General features: G+C 40.5%; 1 protein-coding gene across 2 annotated transcripts in view; it reads right to left on the reverse strand.

Moving 5' to 3' along the window:
* Positions 1-515: 515 nt before the first annotated feature.
* Dgkk (diacylglycerol kinase kappa) overlaps positions 516-18,620 on the reverse strand; it is a 131,957-nt gene continuing 113,852 nt past the window's right edge. The window contains exons 19-28 of one of the 2 annotated variants that reach the window (XM_039100305.2): positions 16,949-17,045; positions 16,640-16,747; positions 15,902-16,015; positions 15,421-15,555; positions 14,125-14,285; positions 13,195-13,336; positions 11,467-11,553; positions 7,882-7,992; positions 5,133-5,256; positions 516-4,206 (exon numbers count right to left, since the gene is read on the reverse strand). In XM_039100305.2, the coding sequence (XP_038956233.1) occupies positions 4,127-4,206; positions 5,133-5,256; positions 7,882-7,992; positions 11,467-11,553; positions 13,195-13,336; positions 14,125-14,285; positions 15,421-15,555; positions 15,902-16,015; positions 16,640-16,747; positions 16,949-17,045 (1,159 nt within the window). In that variant the 3' untranslated portion in view covers positions 516-4,126. The remainder of the gene's footprint in view (positions 4,207-5,132; positions 5,257-7,881; positions 7,993-11,466; positions 11,554-13,194; positions 13,337-14,124; positions 14,286-15,420; positions 15,556-15,901; positions 16,016-16,639; positions 16,748-16,948; positions 17,046-18,620) is intronic. The other variant, XM_063280457.1, reaches the window with a different exon arrangement.

Here is an 18,620-nt window from a genome sequence, read left to right on the forward strand (position 1 = left end):
CATCTCAATGACCCTGAACTATTTTCAGTGGTAGGGCTAACCAACTTTGGCTCCAAACAGAACTCTTCCAACCTCAAATTCTTTCGGATGGGAGAGTAGTATTTATTGTTTGTGTTAGGAAAACACATAGGATTTCAGTTTTTCAAGATATCTTCTACTCCTTTTGAGTAGCCTGGGATATACGCCTCCATCCTACTTTCCTCCTCCACTAACTGATTTTACTGACCTGTGGCTATATCCGCCAGATAAGTGGCTTGTAGAGAAATTAGGGTGGCAGGTATTTCCGCATGGAAATGTCCTTAGGTTTTATAACCAGCTTCAGCAGCACTTGTAATATTAAAATTACCCTGAAGGGCCAGTCCTGGTTTGTGTTTCGCTGCCTACTCTTTCCTGCCACTGGTACCTGTTGGCAGCCTACTGAGAGTTTTAAAGGACCACTCCAATCCAATAACTGACATCAAGCCCCAATCAACTGTCATACCCTCCAAGTTGAAAGAAATGATGAGATATAGATATCCATATTTATCCATTTATTAAAATATTTTAAGAAGCAATTATAATTTTGAGGACTGGTGTTCCATTTTGTGGGGAGGGCTAAAAGGAATAGGCACACTTTGTGGATCTTTTTCTTCTGCATTTTTTTCTGTTATTCCATGACTATTCCAGCCTCCTCCCCTGACCAGGTCCTGGCCCTGCTACTTTTTTGCAGGGCCTTCGAGAAAACACAGAACACAGAATAGAAAGCAACAATGTATTACAGATTAGCAGACAAACACAACTCCACAAACCATAAAGCCAATCAATGTCCCTTATCCAATGAAAAGGTGTGAATGGGGTCTGCTTTCTTTGGTAATAGTTTCCGTCATTATACAACTAAAATTCTACTGCATCCTGCGGACGATGATATTGACCCTCAAATGTTTCTTCTGGCTAGCTTTTCTTACACTGAAAATATCCTCTTCTTCCCTGGCCCTTCTTTGGTGTAACAGAGGGCCTTAAAGAATAGCTGGTAACCTCCTATAGTATTAATGCCAGAAGTAGTTGGTGGCAGCTAACTCTATTCAGATTTTTCCTTCCCTACTATCCTTCTGGTCAAGAATCAGCCACTCAATCAATTCTGCAGACGATACTACCAAAGATACAACCAAACCGCAGAGTTTTGATTCTTAATGATTTCTGTACATAACTGTGGTGGATACTTGGTGTCCAGTCCCACCACCTGAGCAACTGTATTTCTTCAAATAGTCAACAATGATCTCTTGAAAGGAGCCCATGTTCTCATGGGCTAAGTTAACTCCAGAGGAGGTAGGGGAGAAAGAGAGAGGAGAGAGGTGGGGATGGTATGTAGTTAGGGAGGGAGGGAGAAAGGGAGGGAGGGAGAAAAATCCCTTTTTACTTTGTAGATGTGTGAACAAGTTCTTAGCATGCCATCTTCCTTTCTCAGGAAAAATGTAACTAAGCAATTTAGATGATATCTGGACCATTTAACAAGCCAATTTGCTTGTCAAGTTTGCTCCACATTTGGTTCAAGTCCCCATCCTATGGGTGTTATTCAATAGCATTCTGACTCAGGTGGGAGGACGGGGCAAGTGAGTGGGAATTCAGATGTTACAACAGAGCAACAGTAGCACTACAGTACACAAAGACCTACAGGACTTCAGCAAAATAAGCAGAGATGGGATCCTATTGCACTTGACTATCACTGTGATAAAAATAATTACAAGACATAGCCCTGCTTAGTCACTACCAAGATAAGGCTACAGTTTCCTAAGATTTCCTTCTGTTTCCTTAAGTTTGCTTATTTATAAATGATCCATGGAAAAGACTCTTCTGAGAAAACTTAACATGTATCCCAGTTCTGTGAGTGTGTCTGTGCAGGTATTCGTTCCTGCAACCAAGGAGGAACAATGATCATGGTGGTTTGATCCGATACCTCCTCCTGGGAAGAAAGAGGGATAAGAGAAAACCAGAGTGCAACAACACACTCCCCTCACATACATACATTGTCAACACATCCGCGTTCTGATATTTGAGTCTTAAACATTTTCTGTCATCTTTTCCCATTGAATTTCTTCTTCAGTTGTAGAGCTAGGACATTTTTTGTTTGGCACAGCTATCAGACATTTGGGGACTACCCCATTGTTAGTCTCTTTTCCTCACCCTTGAAGAGGTGGAACACAGGCAGCTGGTTTAAGTGGATTAGGCTGGTGGTGTTCTAGAAAGTTGAGAACCAGTGATCAAAGTCTGGATTGTGCACCTCAGTGAACCAGCCATTGGACTGAGTAAGGTAATTGAGCACGCTAAGTTCGGCTGAGCAATGAGAAGAGGGCAGTTTTCTGGAATTTTCTTGATAAGTGGGAAGGGACTTGTTCAACAAGGTATAGAGGAGGGTAGAGAGGAGAGGCAGACCAGAGGCATTCTTTCTGAGCACTGGACTTTTGTTAGCTTTACTTGACTGAGATTGGAGCAATTTAGGCCTACTAGGTTTTCATGAAAACAACCTTGAAAGCAGAACAGTGGGGAAGCAGAGGCTCTTAGCCTTTGTTTCCCCAGATCTATGTTCTTTCTGGTCACCCTGACTGTCCCTCTTATACTCAGGGGGGAAGGAGGTAAGATAGGAGATTTGAAGGTAATTTGAGGAGTGACCCAACAGCTTATCTAATAGCTGCAGGCCCAGATTAAGCTTTTGGGGAAGGGCATGGGCTGTGGTTTGATTGTCAGGTAGACCCTGACTTTGACATTTAAAGGGTAGAATGCTTTGTCATCTTTTCATTGGGGAGGAGGGTGATAGAGCTTGGGCAGTTGCTGATGTAGAGCCAGGAGAAACAGCTAAACGGCAGCATGCCAGCTTGGCCCCTCTGCAGGGCATTGTTGATTCTGTTCCCCTTCTGTGGCCTGGCTCAGAAGTGGGTGTCAGAATTAGCTGGGCTATAAGTAGACCCCAGCTAAGACACTAAAAAATGCACCAAAAGATTAGAAGCTCCACCAAGAACTAGGGCAGTTGGTAGAGTATATATGTGTGTGGGATAATAGGGATGAGGAGGGATTCCTGGGTTATCACAATAAATTAGAGGGTCACTTAGAGGTCGAGTTGTATTTTCAGTTCTTAAAAATATATATGTATATATATATATGTACATCTTTATGTCTCTGTATATAATCTATACTGCAGCACAGCGGCAAAACATTTAGTTAAAAAATCCAGCAAGAATGCAGGCAAGCACTCCATGGAGACATGCAGGCTGGGATCAAGGCAAAAGTACAGGAGCCTGTGTGGTTGCCATGAGGGGTGAGTTCCAACCAGTGGGCCCACCCAGCCATGAGAGCACCACCTGGACATGTGCAAAGACATACGTGTACACATGGAAAAACAAAGAGTTTATGGGGAGAGAGGGAGTACTATAGTGGAGGAGAAGGGGAGAGGGAAAGGAAAGGAAACCGAAGGGGAGGAAGATTAGAGAGAAGGAGGTTGTGGAGGAAGAAGAGAAAAGTGAGAGGAGAGAAGAGGAGGACGAGGAGAGGAGAGAAGAGAGAGAAGAGTCCTATATCTACAAGGAAAGTTTCACATAGTCATTGTAACAGATGAGTGGACAAGCTCCAGGACCTTGTTCTCATCTTCTTAAGCCAACTAGGAGTCATCTTTTGAAATTCAAGTTTCAGTTGGCAGGGATTGGAGGAGAAACTCAACCAAGCCTGAACACCCTGCCCCTTCCTCATCTTTCTGAGAGTAAGTCATTCATTATTCCTTGGTATCAACAGTTTCTTTCTGAGTGAAATAACCCCATTCTAATATTTCCTAATGAGATGCACTCCTCTACATTCTTATAGCTCCCAAGCCATTTATAAAGAGCCTGTCCCAATAAACACTATAGGTGCCCAAGATACACAAAGAGAAGGAGAACTGAACAAGACAACTCGGAACAAGAATCTTTGGCCAACGAGAAAAATGTAACCCTCTAAGGAGATCTGATTAAGTCCAGGGAAAATATATTAGTATAAGGATTTGGATGGCCTTTCTTGGTGGTGCTCGTGTTTGTTCTGAAATAATTTAGTTCAGCCTTTATTGAGGTCTTGAGAGTTTTTAGTAGAAGTCTGTATTATGATCTCTCTTTCCAGCTTTCAAGGACTATAGTTGAGAACTTGAAGGTGTTGGAGGGTCATCATCTTTTGCTTGCTTGCCACGATTTCTGCGACGCCAGAACTTGCCTTCAGAGCAAAAAAAAAAAAGTATAGAAATAATGAAGTGATAAGGCTAATCCTTTGCCAGATGCTTAAATGTATAAGCCACAGAGAGGTCAAAGTGGCTGGAGACAGACTAGTTTTCTCCTATAGTAGTAACCATCTTGGTATCATAGAGAAAGTCACCAGACACCATACAAACTAAATGCAAGTAAGGTTAATGTTTGGAGCCTGATCATCTGTGCAACTACTATGGACTCAGCCTAAGTCTACAAAAATACTTTCAAAACACTAGAGATTTCTGAATGTCAGATTCTTCACGAGTCAAACCAGTTGGACTACAGCCAAGAAAAGTAGAGTTAGAACCAAACGATTTTCTCTTGGCATCTGTAAAACCTTTCTTCATTAAAGCCAAACCAACTGCTCCTCTCTCACTGTGCTCTCACATATCTGCTCACACTCTATCTTTGAAACATCCATGTTGACTAAGCCTCAAATTTAGGAGAGACCATGGGCACCAGGATCAGAACACTACAAATTCTACTAGGGTGTTCTTTTGAGACCCATTTACATTTCAACAATACTTCAGACTAATTATAAGGAAGAATGGTATAAAGAACAAAGTCTATATGAGTTTTATCCCCATATCCAGGGACTCTACAACGGGGATAAGGGATTTTGATGGTACAATGAACCTGTCCCTAAGCCTTAGGAATGGGTCAAGCAGTTCCTTTTGGCCATAAAGCACACACAGGACCATTCCTTCACAGGTTCTCCTGTTACTGGTCATTATCCCATATCATTCCCTAACTCCTTTGACATTACCTAATACCAGCTTTCTCCTGGATCCTCCGTTTACAACTTGCCCATGGACATTTCTAAGGGTACTTTCAGGTCTCTTGGAGATATCCAAGCTATTGTTTCTGACCTTTATGACTGTGGAAGAGACTTACCAAGAAAACCAGGGAATCTTTGGCTTGATTTCGGCTTTCCTCCCTCTTCTCGTTTCTTCTTCCCCAACTTGGGGAATTTCACTCTAAACCTTCGACTTAAACTGTAAGTGTCAGAAGCCTGTTCCTGGGAAACAACAGCAAGAGTAAAGTCAAACTGTTAGTTGCCATTCTGAAATAATCCTATAGGCTCTTTGAAGTGATTGACAAAAATGGTTAAAGGAAGTGGATATATCTACTCCCAGGTCAGGTAGGAGAGTTACCCCTACTCACTAGTCACATACCTTAATAAAGAAATTGAACTTTAGCAAGAGCTCATCCTATATCGTGTACCTTGATAGTTATATCAATAAATGCTCAAAACAATACACACACATATATATTTTTAATATATGCACATTGGCAAAACATTTAGTTAAAAAATCCAGCAAGAATGCAGGCAAGCACTCCATGGAGACATGCAGGCTGGGATCAAGGCAAAAATCCAGGAGCCTGTGTGGTTGCCATGAGGGGTGAGTTCCAACCAGTGGGCCCACCCAGCCATGAGTACCACCTGGTGCTTGAGCATCCTAGAAACATGGCTATTACTATTCCTGGATTAGAAGTGAAGCAAAGGCTCAGAATTAGGGGGAGGCTATGCAAGCAGGGGAAGGGAAAGCCGAAGTAGAAATGAACAAAGCTATATATTTTTAAAATAAGGTTTCTTTTAAAAGAAGAACAGAGTTTTAGAGGTTACACATTTCATGTGAGGTCATGTGGATTATTGGAGTCATTACTGTTCATATGGCATTTCTTTATAAATTATAAAAATATATTCCATCTTTCACACCTACAGTTGAGAGCCCCCTTTTAAGCCCCTCAGTCAAGTACCCTAATATATGGAAGACTCCGCCTCACAGGCTACCTCTTTTCCCATATCATGGGATTCTTTAAAGAAATTTCTTAATTTTCAATGTAAGTTCTTTGCTGTGCAGACAATATGGGCTCTGTAATTCTAATTCATTCTCCAGCTCACATCTCGCTTCTGTAAGAGCATTTTTATTTTACTTCTGTTCCTAGCAAAATGATTCTGAAGTTGATTTATTGCCAGGAAATCTAGTCAGACACATTCCAAGATGTTTTGAGATAATCTACCTTTCGGGATTAGTTATAGCTTCAGTCCCATCATAAGAGTACAAACCCGTCACCCTACTCTTCCTGCACTGATTCCCATTGGACCCTTTCTTCTCTGTGCTGCTCCGGGCTGAATATCCCAACCTTAAGAACAGATATCTATAAACAACTTCAGGAAAGAGCATAGAACCTTACCCTCACTCATTCTAGCTTTGAAAAGCCCAATAAATGATTGACTCTTGTTCTGTTTTCCCCCAGAAAAGTGGGTCTGGATCTTCTGTAAGGTAAGACTGTTGAACATCTACAACACTTCCTTGGCTTATTTCCAATCAATCTACTTCCTCTCTTCAAGGCTTTAAGTCTATGGAAATACTGGAGCTCAGAAAATAGATTTTTGTCCCAGGTGTGGAAGATTCACATATAAATTGGGACCCCAGGGTATAGGCTGAATTTGACTCATTTCTCTCGATATTCAGCTAGTTTGCTTAGGTAAGGGAGCTCACTGCGAGGTAATAATAGAACAGAAAGTTGGAATTTGCTTTGCTTCTTGTCTAACAGCATGTCTTCCTTCCCTACAGTGCTACTGATTAAAACATGAAGTATACAAGGCCTTGTAATGTAATCACCAAAGACATGCAAATTGGTAAACCTCTTAAGACAGTGGTTCTCAACCTTCCTCATGTTGGGACCCTTTAATACAATTCCTCATGTTATAGGAATGTTTCATCATGTTTTCATTGCTACTTCATAACTGTAATGTTGCTCTTGTGAATTGTAATGTAAATGTTTGTGTCTTCCAATGGTCTTTGGGTATTAGAAGCTCTGTTTTAAAACCTGAATTTGCATATGATTTTTTCTTCTTACTGTTGCACTATTGTAAACATTCCTATATGACTTACACGTATACAACTGGAAGTTGGAGTCAGAATATAGCTATGAGGAGGCGGGGAAGGATTTAAAATGAATGTTTTTATGATAGAAAGTTTTTGAGACTATTTCTGTCAGATCATAAAGGGAATACTTTACCTTGTTATAGGTGACCATCTTTGGAATACTTGATTTATGAAATGAATATAGGATTGAAAGTGTTTTCAATCTTAGAAAGGTACTCAAAGTAGTCCAAATAATGGACAGCCTCTCTGCAACTATATTATATCTGTTGCAATGTTTGATTTTCCTTTTATAGCACATATTGGTTGGGAAAGAGAATGGGGGAGGAGGTAGCAGCAGGAAGAGATGCGTTTGGGAGATTAAACTACCAATATGGCCTAGGTATCAGCCATTTGCAACAGTTCTCTGTAAACTGGTATGGCTGTGGCAGCATGTACCAGATAACGCCTAATGCTAGCAGAAGACACCGAGAAGGCAGAGTTTGTAGCCTGGAGAACAAACTGATCTTCCTTATTCTCTTTTGCTTTAGAATGGGTCATCTGTCTGGTTGTTTTTCCATGGTCTCCTACTTGTTCATGTTTGCTGCTTTGTTCTGTCCATTTATGATAAGGATATTTGGGAGGAGGATGCTTCATTAATACTGAAGCTAAAAGTTGCATTGGGCCTCTGTTAACAACCATCCCAAATAATGACCACATACTGTGAAATCTTACACCAAGGAGAAATTCCCACCTCCCAGTTTACTCACCTCTGGATAAAAGATTTGACTCAACCAGCCAATTGCCAGTATCCTTCTCAACTCCATATTCATGGCATCCAAGGCAGTTTCTAGCATGGCCCGATCCTTAGCGTCTCTCAACTGGCATAGACAGGGAGAAGAGTAAGTGTGAGTTTCCTAGCATTCTGCCTTAGACTCTACTCTGAATCCATGCTAGTGGCTAAGGCATCATAAAAGTGACATACTGTAGCTCATTTTGGCCAAGAGATCATTAAGGGTGACAAACCGTAGCTCATTTGGCCTATAATCTGATCGTTTACTTCTCAAGAGTAGCTTTAGACGGCTCTTCTTTCCCAACAAGATCCATGAAATAGTCAGATGGCTCAGGTCTCCTTGGAGATGGAAATGCTCAATGTCACAAGTGAAGGTCTTTTCTCCAGCATGAATTAGCACCGAGATTTCCCTCTTTAGCTTAATGTAAAGAACAAGGGTCTCCTACTCTTGGCTTCCAATTTCCAGAGTCATAACAGTGTCCACCTAAGTACCCGCTATCACTGTGTTCTGAGCACATTGTACATATCATATACTGGGAATACATAATCTCACTTACTATTCCCAATAACCTTACAAGGTGTGATCATTCTCATTTCATGGTTGAGAAAGTATAACCAAAGACGTTTAGTGTTCAAGATTATAGGGCTAGACAGAACCCCTCTAACTTAATAGTTAACCTTTTATACTACCCCCACAAAGGGTATATACAGTATCCAGATGCTAGAGGAAATAGTTATTTTATTTCATTTTTTGTTTTGTTTTAGCTATTTTATTATATCTTATAATTTAAAAGATACTTTGTTAAACAAAGGTGACATAGGGAAAGGCTATTTCAACCTTTCCCTTCCTGGCAGAGGATCTCTCCCTCTAGAATGGGGTGTAGCTCCTAGTTCTTTGTTATTCATGATTAAAAACGTATTTTCAGATGGCTTATCCTATATGTTTAGAAAAAGAAATGTAAGTGGTTACTCCTAAGTTCCCAGAACACACCAGATAAATTCTGGGCGGTGCTTTGGAGTCTTAGAATATATTCTTTTGTAAGCATCGCTACGCTCCGTATGAGCAGCGTGGGGAATAACTTGGGCACATGGAAGCACACTGATGTGTGCAGTCCCCGAAAGCACATAGAAATCTACCATGGACTCACCTCCTCCCTACCATGTACTCGGCTTTCAGTTCGGCATTTCTGTGGCCTCTTTCTATTTATGGGGCACTTGCTGCTGGAGCAGTAGCTACTGCCACACATGTGTGGCAGTTGAATGGGCAGGGAATGGATGGGAGGTTATGGCCAGTTAGAGCATGATATAAGAGAGGAACAAATCAATACCAAGAAATAATTGGTCCTGCCTTACAACTTAAGACAATATAGCATGGCTTAGATGCATGTGGCACATGCATTCCAAATAAGGGAAATGGGACTATTGAATGAGATTCACTTTATTATTTTTTTAAAAAAGCTATATTCCTATTGTAGTTCACCCAGATGCCCCCCTAAAGGCCCACACATTAAAGACTTAATTCTCAGACTGGTACTATTTGGACGTAGTGGAAGATTTAAGAGGTGTAGCCTAGTCAGAAGTGTCCTGGTCATTGGGGCTATTGCCTTTGAGAAGGATTGTGGGTCCCTAACCGCCCTCCTTTTCATTTGCAGCCATGAGGCAGACAACTTTAGTCTACCACATGATCTTCATCATGATGCTCTTGCCTTGTAATATGCTAGAGCAAAGATGCAAATTAATCATGGAACAACCTTCCTAAAACTATGAGCCAAAACAAAGCTTTCTCCTTATAAGCTGATTATCTTGGGTATTCGTTACAGTAATGGAAAGCTAATACAGCCCTCTGCCTAAACTACGCTTTTTACCGCCATACTTCCTCAAGAGGAGGAATAATCCACAAACAAAACATGACTTGTACCCATCACATCTCTATGACAGCCTTTCTGGAAATACATGGACACTCTTATACACTTTGCACCTTCTGGCTTCATTTTGATGTCTACACAGTGTGGGTTTCACAGGTCCTACAGGAAGGAAGTATTCTGAAAGCCCTACATCATGGTAGAGTATGTTCAAGTTGGGCTGTTGCTTAGCATGGCCCAATTTCCAAGGTATGAGCTTCAAGAAAACTTGAGTAGCAAACAAGAGGCCAACCTCCCATATTTATCAGTGATGGAACTAAGAATGGCACTGAGTTCAGAATTCCAATTGAAATTATCCAAAGCAAAAATATCCTAGACATTGGACTCAGAAAAATAAGTGATGGTCTGAGTGCTTTTACCATTCTGCTTCTGAGGCAGTGTAACAGTTAGATAAGCAAATGACAGAAGCCAGAAGCCCTTCTTCAAATTCAACTTTAATTAGATCAAAAGCAAGTGCACAACACCTTCTTCAGTGACAACATCAAAGTTGGATAGTTATGATCAGTTGTCTTCTCAAAGTATAGTCACCTTGTGCCCATGCATGGCCATTACCTTATGAGAAACATGTAACTAATGTAATCCTCAGAATCATACTCTATCCACGCTAGCATTTTTAAAGCTCATCTTTTGAGCTCAACTATGTACCAGGTACTGCCAGGCACTTAAGGTACAATAGTTTGCTATTTGTGTAAGCCTTCAAAACAATAGTAGGGACTGCAATTCCTATCTTGAAAAGAGGGAAACTAAAAGCAAAGAGATGCAGTTACACAGTGTTATGGGCTGTATTGTATTCCCCTCAAAAGATGTGTTTAAAGTTCCCAGTACTTCAGAATGTGCCCTCATGTAATTTATAGTCACGGATTTGTAATTCACTGTCAATTTGGGGTCTTAAGAGATAGGTCTGGCCTTAGTCCGTTACTATTAATGGTCCTGGCAGAATATGGCTATATGAACATGGGGACATTGGAGATAGAAACCAAGATTAGAGTGCTCCATTTATAAAACAATGATTAAAAAATCCAGGAAATGACCAGAAGCTACCAAAGGCAAAGGAAATTTCCCCTAGGCATTTTACAGGGACCATGGGCCTGCTGGCATTTTGAGTTTGAATGTTGGAGTTTCCAGAATAATGATAGTAATAATATTCTGTTATTTGAAGTCATATGATACTTGGTACTTAGTAATGGCAGCCTTAGGAAGTTAATATGGAGAGTAGGTAGCTAATTTGGATTTGAGCTCAGAGTTCTCCAAGCTTCTCCCCATTTCCTATTATCGTCTTCATGGTGAATGTGACATTTAAAAACTTGGGATAAGGGTATCTCAGAAGAGCTCTCTCTTTTCACTGGTAGCTACATCAGGTATAATGAGAACAGCATGCATCTAGTTGGCCTAGTCTTGACTCAGGAGACACTGACCAGAAAGAGAAAGGCTTTCATCTAAACTATGGTAGTCCCTGTGGATTAGCATAGCACACATACAGTAGCATATTCAGGTGACAAATACTGGACGGCAGCAGGAATCATCAAGCAAGCCCCTAGTTACAATTATTACATGTCTGTAGTACCCTGGAACCAACTACAAGCTGTGGCCATATTTAAAAGAGATGTTTTCCCTCCCATATTCCAACCCCCTGCACTCACCAAGTTTTCATCCAGGAAAGCTTTGGTGTCATCGTAGAGCCCTTTAAGACTAAATGTAACATCTACTGCATCAGTTCTGCTTAGAGTCTGAGAGGAGACGAAAGGAAAAGAATGGACGGGAAAGGACAAGACAGAGGAGCTGGTTAGTAAGCAAGCAGCTGGCTTCTCCACCAGAAGGTAGCAACAGGGTAGTAGGATACGGCTGTAAGTGTGCAAAGGTAATATTAAAAATATAGCACAACTGGCACAGCATGAGCATCAACCAATAGGAATCGACAGCAACTGCCAACTGATCATCTCTATTGGTGTGCCCTGCAAAGTGGCACAGTACATACAGCTTAGCTTTGGGCATCACTGATTGGATGCAGTGGGTAACAGGAAAATAAGACATTTGTAAACTAGAGGCTAAATTTCAGGAAACTTGTCCTTAGGGGGAAAAAAACTATCTTTCCCAAGGCGGGTAGAAATAGGTCTAAACATATATATCTCTTCTTGAAACTCATGGCTTTTGGACCTCCTTCAGCTAGGATCTGGCCTAAAATAAATATGTTCACATTTGAACATATCCCAATCCTGTTGTATTTTTATCTAACAGTGAAGTTCTCTCTCCAATCCCTCTCCCCCTCCTCTCCCTTTTCTCACTTCACCTCCCTCCCTCCCTCCTTCTGCTCTGTGTCTTCTTCTCCTTCCCTTACCCCTCCCGTGTGTGTGTGTGTGTGTGTGTGTGTGTGTACATGCATTAGTCCACGTGTGCAGGTGTGTATCCATGTGTGCATGTATGTGTGTGCGTGCGTGCACACACGCACGCACGCACACACACACGCATGTCAGGGATCATATCCAAGGCCTTAGGCGGGATAAGCAAGTTCTCTGTCACTAAGCTACGTCTCCAAATCCAAATACCGTTATAAAAACAACACTCAAATCTTCTGGCAGTGAGTACTGGCGGGAGATGGAACACCTAATATTAAATGTCTGATCTGGAGCTGTCAAGAGGGAAATAAAAGCATCTTAGATCTCTGGTTCCAATGACAGGTATGAGTTTAGACGATTACATAGGGCATCAACTAGAATGGGGAAGGTCCAAGGCTATGTTTTTGTCCATTTATTAACTATTTTCCCCTGAGGCTGATGTGGTGGCTAGCTACCAGGGACAAACAGTGCTTTTCAGGATGAGGAAATATGGCATGGTATCCCCCAGCAGCCACCTTGGCCTTGGAATGCCTGCATTCTTACCCACTCTCTTACTTTACTTTTCAATCTCTGTGTTGTTATATGTGTGTAAATACATGCATGTGTGTAAGGATGTGTGTGTGTGTGTGTGTGTGTGTGTGTGTGTTCTTGTAGAAGCCAGAGATAGCTGCCGTCTTTCTCAATTGTGATCCACCTCATAGTTTGGAGACAGGGGTTGGTGTGGATATAGCACTCCCTGATTTGGCTAGATTGACTGGCTAGAAAGCCTGTGAGATCCTTCTGCCTTCCAGTGCTGGGATTAAGATTCATGCTGCCATGCCTGGCTGTTAATGTGGCTTAGAATATGAACTCTGTCACTCATGCTTGTGTGAGAAGTACATTCCCTACTAATTCATGGCCTCAACCTCTACCCATCAGGTTGCTACCATATCGCTTGCATACATTCCTCATTTAAGTTTTGTTTCACTTTCTTTCCAACCCCCTTTCCTCTAAAGTCTGGTGTTTTATTTCACTTGCTTATTGTCTCCCCCTTACCTCAATGGGAATGCAGGAAGCTGCCCCTGCTTCATTGCCACTGTCTTGGCTATAGAACACATCATTCAGTATGGTAGCACTGGCATTCACAGAATCCATGAGGACAGACACATGCTGGTGGACCTTGCTTAGGTCAGTCAGTCTGTAAGAAAGCGAAGACGTAGGTGAGTTCACTGTTATGGATTTAAGATGTGAGGAGCTCACACTCTGGAACATGGGTTAAAATGGAGATCCTCAGTACTGCATTTGAACTCCCTCTTGCCTCTTGCTATTTCTGTTTTTCACTAGACATCCAGGGATGCTGGCAAACAGTTTTATTCTTCTGTAAGTATTTATCTTTGTTCATCTTAGTTTAGCTTGGATTTAGATACTGGGAAATGGAATAGGATGAGAAACAAAAATAGAGGAGCAGAGTTAGCTCTTGCTGAGACTCAAGGGCTTTCCGAGAGTTAAGAGCAAGCATAAACATATAAAAATGTTTGTTTGTTTGTTTGTTTGTTTATGTGTGTACACATACATGTCAGTGTGTGTGTGCACACATGCAAGTCAGAGGACAAGTTTTAGGAGTTGATTTTCTAGGTCTACTATGTGGGGACCTAAGGCTCAGACACAGAGGGCCAGGTTTAATGACAAATACCTTCACCCTATGAACCATTTTGCTGTCCTGGAATAAACAGTATTATTCCTACTGGGTCTTAGAAAGCAGAGGAAATAAAAATCCACCTCTAGCTTTAATGAGGAATAGAAAACATGGCTTACTGCTCATCACAAAGACTACTTCTTGCATGGATTATAAGGGCCCTAATTTTCAGCACTTAGTGAGATTCCCTTCTGAGGTAAGCTCCCCAGTAGTCAACACAAATCACCTGACTATCTCTCCCTAGCCCTCTTTGGGGTTTCTAGCCCTGTTTTTAAGTTCATTCCTCTTACCTGCTAATGAGGTTTTCTGCACGCCGAGCCAAGTGCTGCATCTGGGCATACTCCCCATCAGAGAGGCTGTCTTGAGATTCCTGGAAATCCAGGTGGGGTGCTGGGACAGCTTGGATTTCAGTATGCTTAGATTCCCATGTTTTCATTGAGTTCTCAAAGTCCTAGAAATGAATATAATGGCAAATTGTAATGACTGTTGTAGCTATGAAGACACATGACAGATTTGTCTATAAGTATGGTGTTTTGTAGGTAATATGGGGTATAGGTGATAAAGGGGAGTGAAGACTTAACTCTTCGTCGCCCCATGCCCCTATTTATATACCTTTTTAGTCAGTGCATCTTCTGTATAAGATAGTTCAGTTTTCGTTGTTAGTACACTGGCTCATGGGATACCAGTCTTGAATGAGTCAAAATGTCTACCCTCTACAATATTACCTATGATGACACGGTAACTGATAGACAGTGGAAAGCTCTCTCTCTCTCTCTCTCTCTCTCTCTCTCTCTCTCTCTCTCTCTCTCTGTGTGTGTGTGTGTGTGTGTGTGTGTGTGTGTGTATTGTGATGATATTTAAAGTCAGACATGAAAATTTATTTTTCAGTCCTGCTTTTTCATTTAATAGTGATGTGACAATTCAAAGTTATTTAAGCTCTCAATGTGGATATAAGTGTCTAGTCCTTATAGGATGCTTGGAGAAACCTTTGTCAGGCAATATATCCAATGTGCCCAAAGCAAAGTTGGCATTTCATTATGTGACACTCCATCCCTCTCTATTAGTATTTTTATGTTCACAATTCAAAAAGATGGCCTCCAAGCTCTGAACAGATGATCAATAATGTGACATCTGTGACATTATTGTACCTTTATATTTAGTAGAAATCTATGACATCTGTAAATGCAATATTTGAAGGAATCTTATAGGAGCCCCAAAGAAATCATATTCAATACAGGCACTGTTATTGAAAGAGTATATTTCTTCACCACCAATGCGTTTTAGTTTTCTGTGCTGTATAGGGTGTGTGTGTGTGTGTGTGTGTGTGTGTGTGTGTGTATGCGTGAGTGTAGGACATTGTTGAAAGGGAGACAGTGTCTTTTGGGCAGTGTCTCAAGCTTTTAGGACTCACCCCTTTCTATTCAGTTCATTGACTATGGTATGCTACCTAGGAGAATGGACTTCTATCATTCAAGGTGCCTGGAGCAAGGGACATGCAGAGTTCCCTTTGGGGAATTCTTCTCTACTAGAAATGCAATAGCTATGAATGAGGTGACATAGGATCTCAAGTAGGACTTTTCTCTTACCCGATCTCTCATCAACATCTGGGCAGTATTCTTGTATTTAATCTTGATAAGGCCTGGTTTCTGAATCCAGGCTTCCCCATCCACCTGCACAGGGATACCACCTTCACCATCAATAGTTATTATCACCTCACGGCACTACCAGAAAAGAAAAGGACAGAGAACAAGAAGAGAGACAAATTAGGAGACTAGTGTGGACTAATGTGGTATTGGGTCACAGTGAGAATACACATTTGAAGAGATACTGGCAAAAATATGAATCAGATCATCCCAGGAAGGAGCATGTATTATCTATGATCTTTTGGCTTCTTTGGTCCCTGCCACCTCTATCTTCAATAGCAGTCACTACCTTGCTGCCTAACAGAATGCCTACTTCCTCTACCCAGCAACACTTACAAGCAGGTAATTATGAGGAGTAGCTCACATCCTTGGATTGCAGCTGGGAAATTTACCCCATATTTTTATCCACCCAACCCTTGCCTACCTGGGCAATTCGATGATGATGCAGGTTGATGATGCGAGACATGGCCATCTGCACAGAACCAAAGATTGCCACTACCTCTAGCTTCCCATCATCAATTGCAGGGGCCTCATATTCCTAGGGAGGAAGAACCATGTCACAATTCTCCCAATAATGCTTACTTTATCCATACTGTGCTCTGAGGACTACTGACAACATTTTTTTCTAGCACATGAATAAGTGAGAAAATTATACTAAAAGGGAAAACTAAGGTAAGGAAGCCAAGCTTAGAGAAGGGAATTGTGCTTGCAATATATACATTTGAGCTCTTTTGAAGATCAAAACTCATTTCAATTTCTTGCCTGTTCAGTGCAGCAGCACGAATCCCCAAGATCAGTTCTATTGGTTTCATGGACTTCTTATATGAACTCAGAGGATAGACCGAATGACTGCTTTCTGAGGAGATGTCTTTACTGACATACAATCTTGGGATAAAGAACATAGCCTCCTGGGTAATCCTCTGAGTATTTTTCAGGCCTTAGTAACTGGAAAGTCAAAACCCAGGTATCACTTGACATAATTCTAGGGTTCTCATGCTCTGGAATGGCACCTGTTTTAACAAGGGTCTGTTAACAAGGGTTTCAAGCCTATGGCAACTTCCCCCACTGTGCTTCCCATTACGGGCAGCCTTGCGCTTTCCTTTCTGAGACAATTGAGCAGAGTCACTTTTCTTGCCCACCCCATTCCTCATTCCACACTCACTGTGGTTGCTGTGTTGCTTCCCCAGAAGTTGACACCTCCAGCGTAGCTGGTAATGTTGAGCACTACAATGCCTTGAAGGTTTGGCAAGGAGACAGCTTCTCCATCACACTGAAAGAAAAAAGTAGCTCTTATAGCCCACTTTTTCAGATAGAGAGATGGGAAAATGTTTGGTCTTCTCTGCACACTATTATTTCCTTCCCGTGGCTGTGAGTTAGGCTCCTCAGATTTAAATTTTAGAACCAAAGATGTAGTGGAAAGGTAACTTCTGATGTCACAAGATTTCCTTTCTCCATGCCCTTTTCTACTAACCTCGAGGTGTATTCGTTCTTCTAGTTTCCTGTATGAGCGCTGTAGCAGTTCCTTGCTTCCCAGAAGACCATACCATATTTTGTTCTTAAGGCGGCTACTGCATGGAGAGAAGAGTAGAAAAAGATAGAAGGTGAGCGATATAGAAGTGAGTGGATGGAGAAAGACAGGAAGGGGAAAACATCATTCTCAAGTGCCCATTTTTTGTTCAATATAATACTTTAAATGTATTCTTTGCAAAGCTCAAACATACATATAATGCATTTCAGTTGTAGTTATCGGTTATCCCCCTGCCCAACCAATTCTTCTGGGACACGTTTCAAGTTTTTTATCCTTCTTGGTAGGTTGGCCATGCTCTAATATACACAAGGGCAACACTATTTAAAGAAATTATTATTTAAAAATAAATCAACTCTATTTTGAATGGAGATATTTAATAGTCTGATATCTCAACGTCCAGTTTATTTAACTAGCTTACAACTGCAACCTGATGAAAACATAGATTTGTAAGCAATAATTCATTCAAACTAACAAAGAAAAATGGTACTTTAATGTGACAAGAGTTGTCATAATTCTTGGATATGTGGGAATTCATAGAAATACTTTTTAAAAGAAATGTGTAAGGGAAATAAAAGAATTATTGTTTGTTTCTTACAATTTTCTGAAGGAGTAAATAACTAAGCAAATTATTAAAAAAACTAAAAGGAATTATGTTAACATGGGAAGGAATAAGATTTCTTATTTCTGACCAGAAAATTAAACTGCTTTTTAGTCACTGGTGCAAATATGAGCAAAGAGTGAAGTTTTGGTGCAGTAATAAATGTCACGGACAACAGGTACAGTGCTCACCTAAATTATATATATATATGTGTATATATGTATATATATGTATATATATGTGTATATATATATAAATTCACAAAAGCTTATTACATATTTTACCAATAACAGAAAAAAGAAAAGTCAGTATTAATCTAGACTATCTCATATGGAGAGACAAATACTAATGTTGCTATTTTGAGCAACATGCATTATATAAAGGCATTGAAACAGTGTACTTTATCCCATAAATATGAAATTTCTTACATGTTAATCTTAGTGTGTTTTGCATAGAGAAAATATGGGACAGGCAAGGCATAATAGGAGACTTTGGATGGAGTTAAGAATAATAATGTTTTGTTAACTATAGGATCTCTTACAACAACAGAGAGCTTATACTTCCTAAGAGGGCTGAATATCATTTAGGAACTTTAAACGTCATAGAAATTAGCTATCATAGGAAATGTTTCAAAATATACAAGGCTAGTGCAAAGTTACTTGTATTCTGAAACCAAAAGCTTTTGGGGCATTTTAATTTCATCATCTATAAAATCAGAAGCTTAATTATGTAGAAATGCAAATATACCTAGAAAAAAAGGATTCTATAAACTAACTAAATAAGTAAATAAATGAATGAATAAATAAATAAATAAAATAAGCACAAGGGTGGGAGACTTTCATCTCCCTATGTCTAAGGTTACTTCAAACCTACAGTTATTAAAGTAGTGTGTTACTTGCACAGGATGGACAAGAGATCGGTGAAATGAAGGGTCCAGAAACAAACCTTTACATTTATGGGCAATTGATTTTTTTTAAAAAGATGCTAACATAAGAAATTGGGAAAATGATAACTTTT

The sequence above is a fragment of the Rattus norvegicus genome, chromosome X (assembly GCF_036323735.1).
Source record: "Rattus norvegicus strain BN/NHsdMcwi chromosome X, GRCr8, whole genome shotgun sequence".
NCBI lineage: Eukaryota > Metazoa > Chordata > Mammalia > Rodentia > Muridae > Rattus > Rattus norvegicus.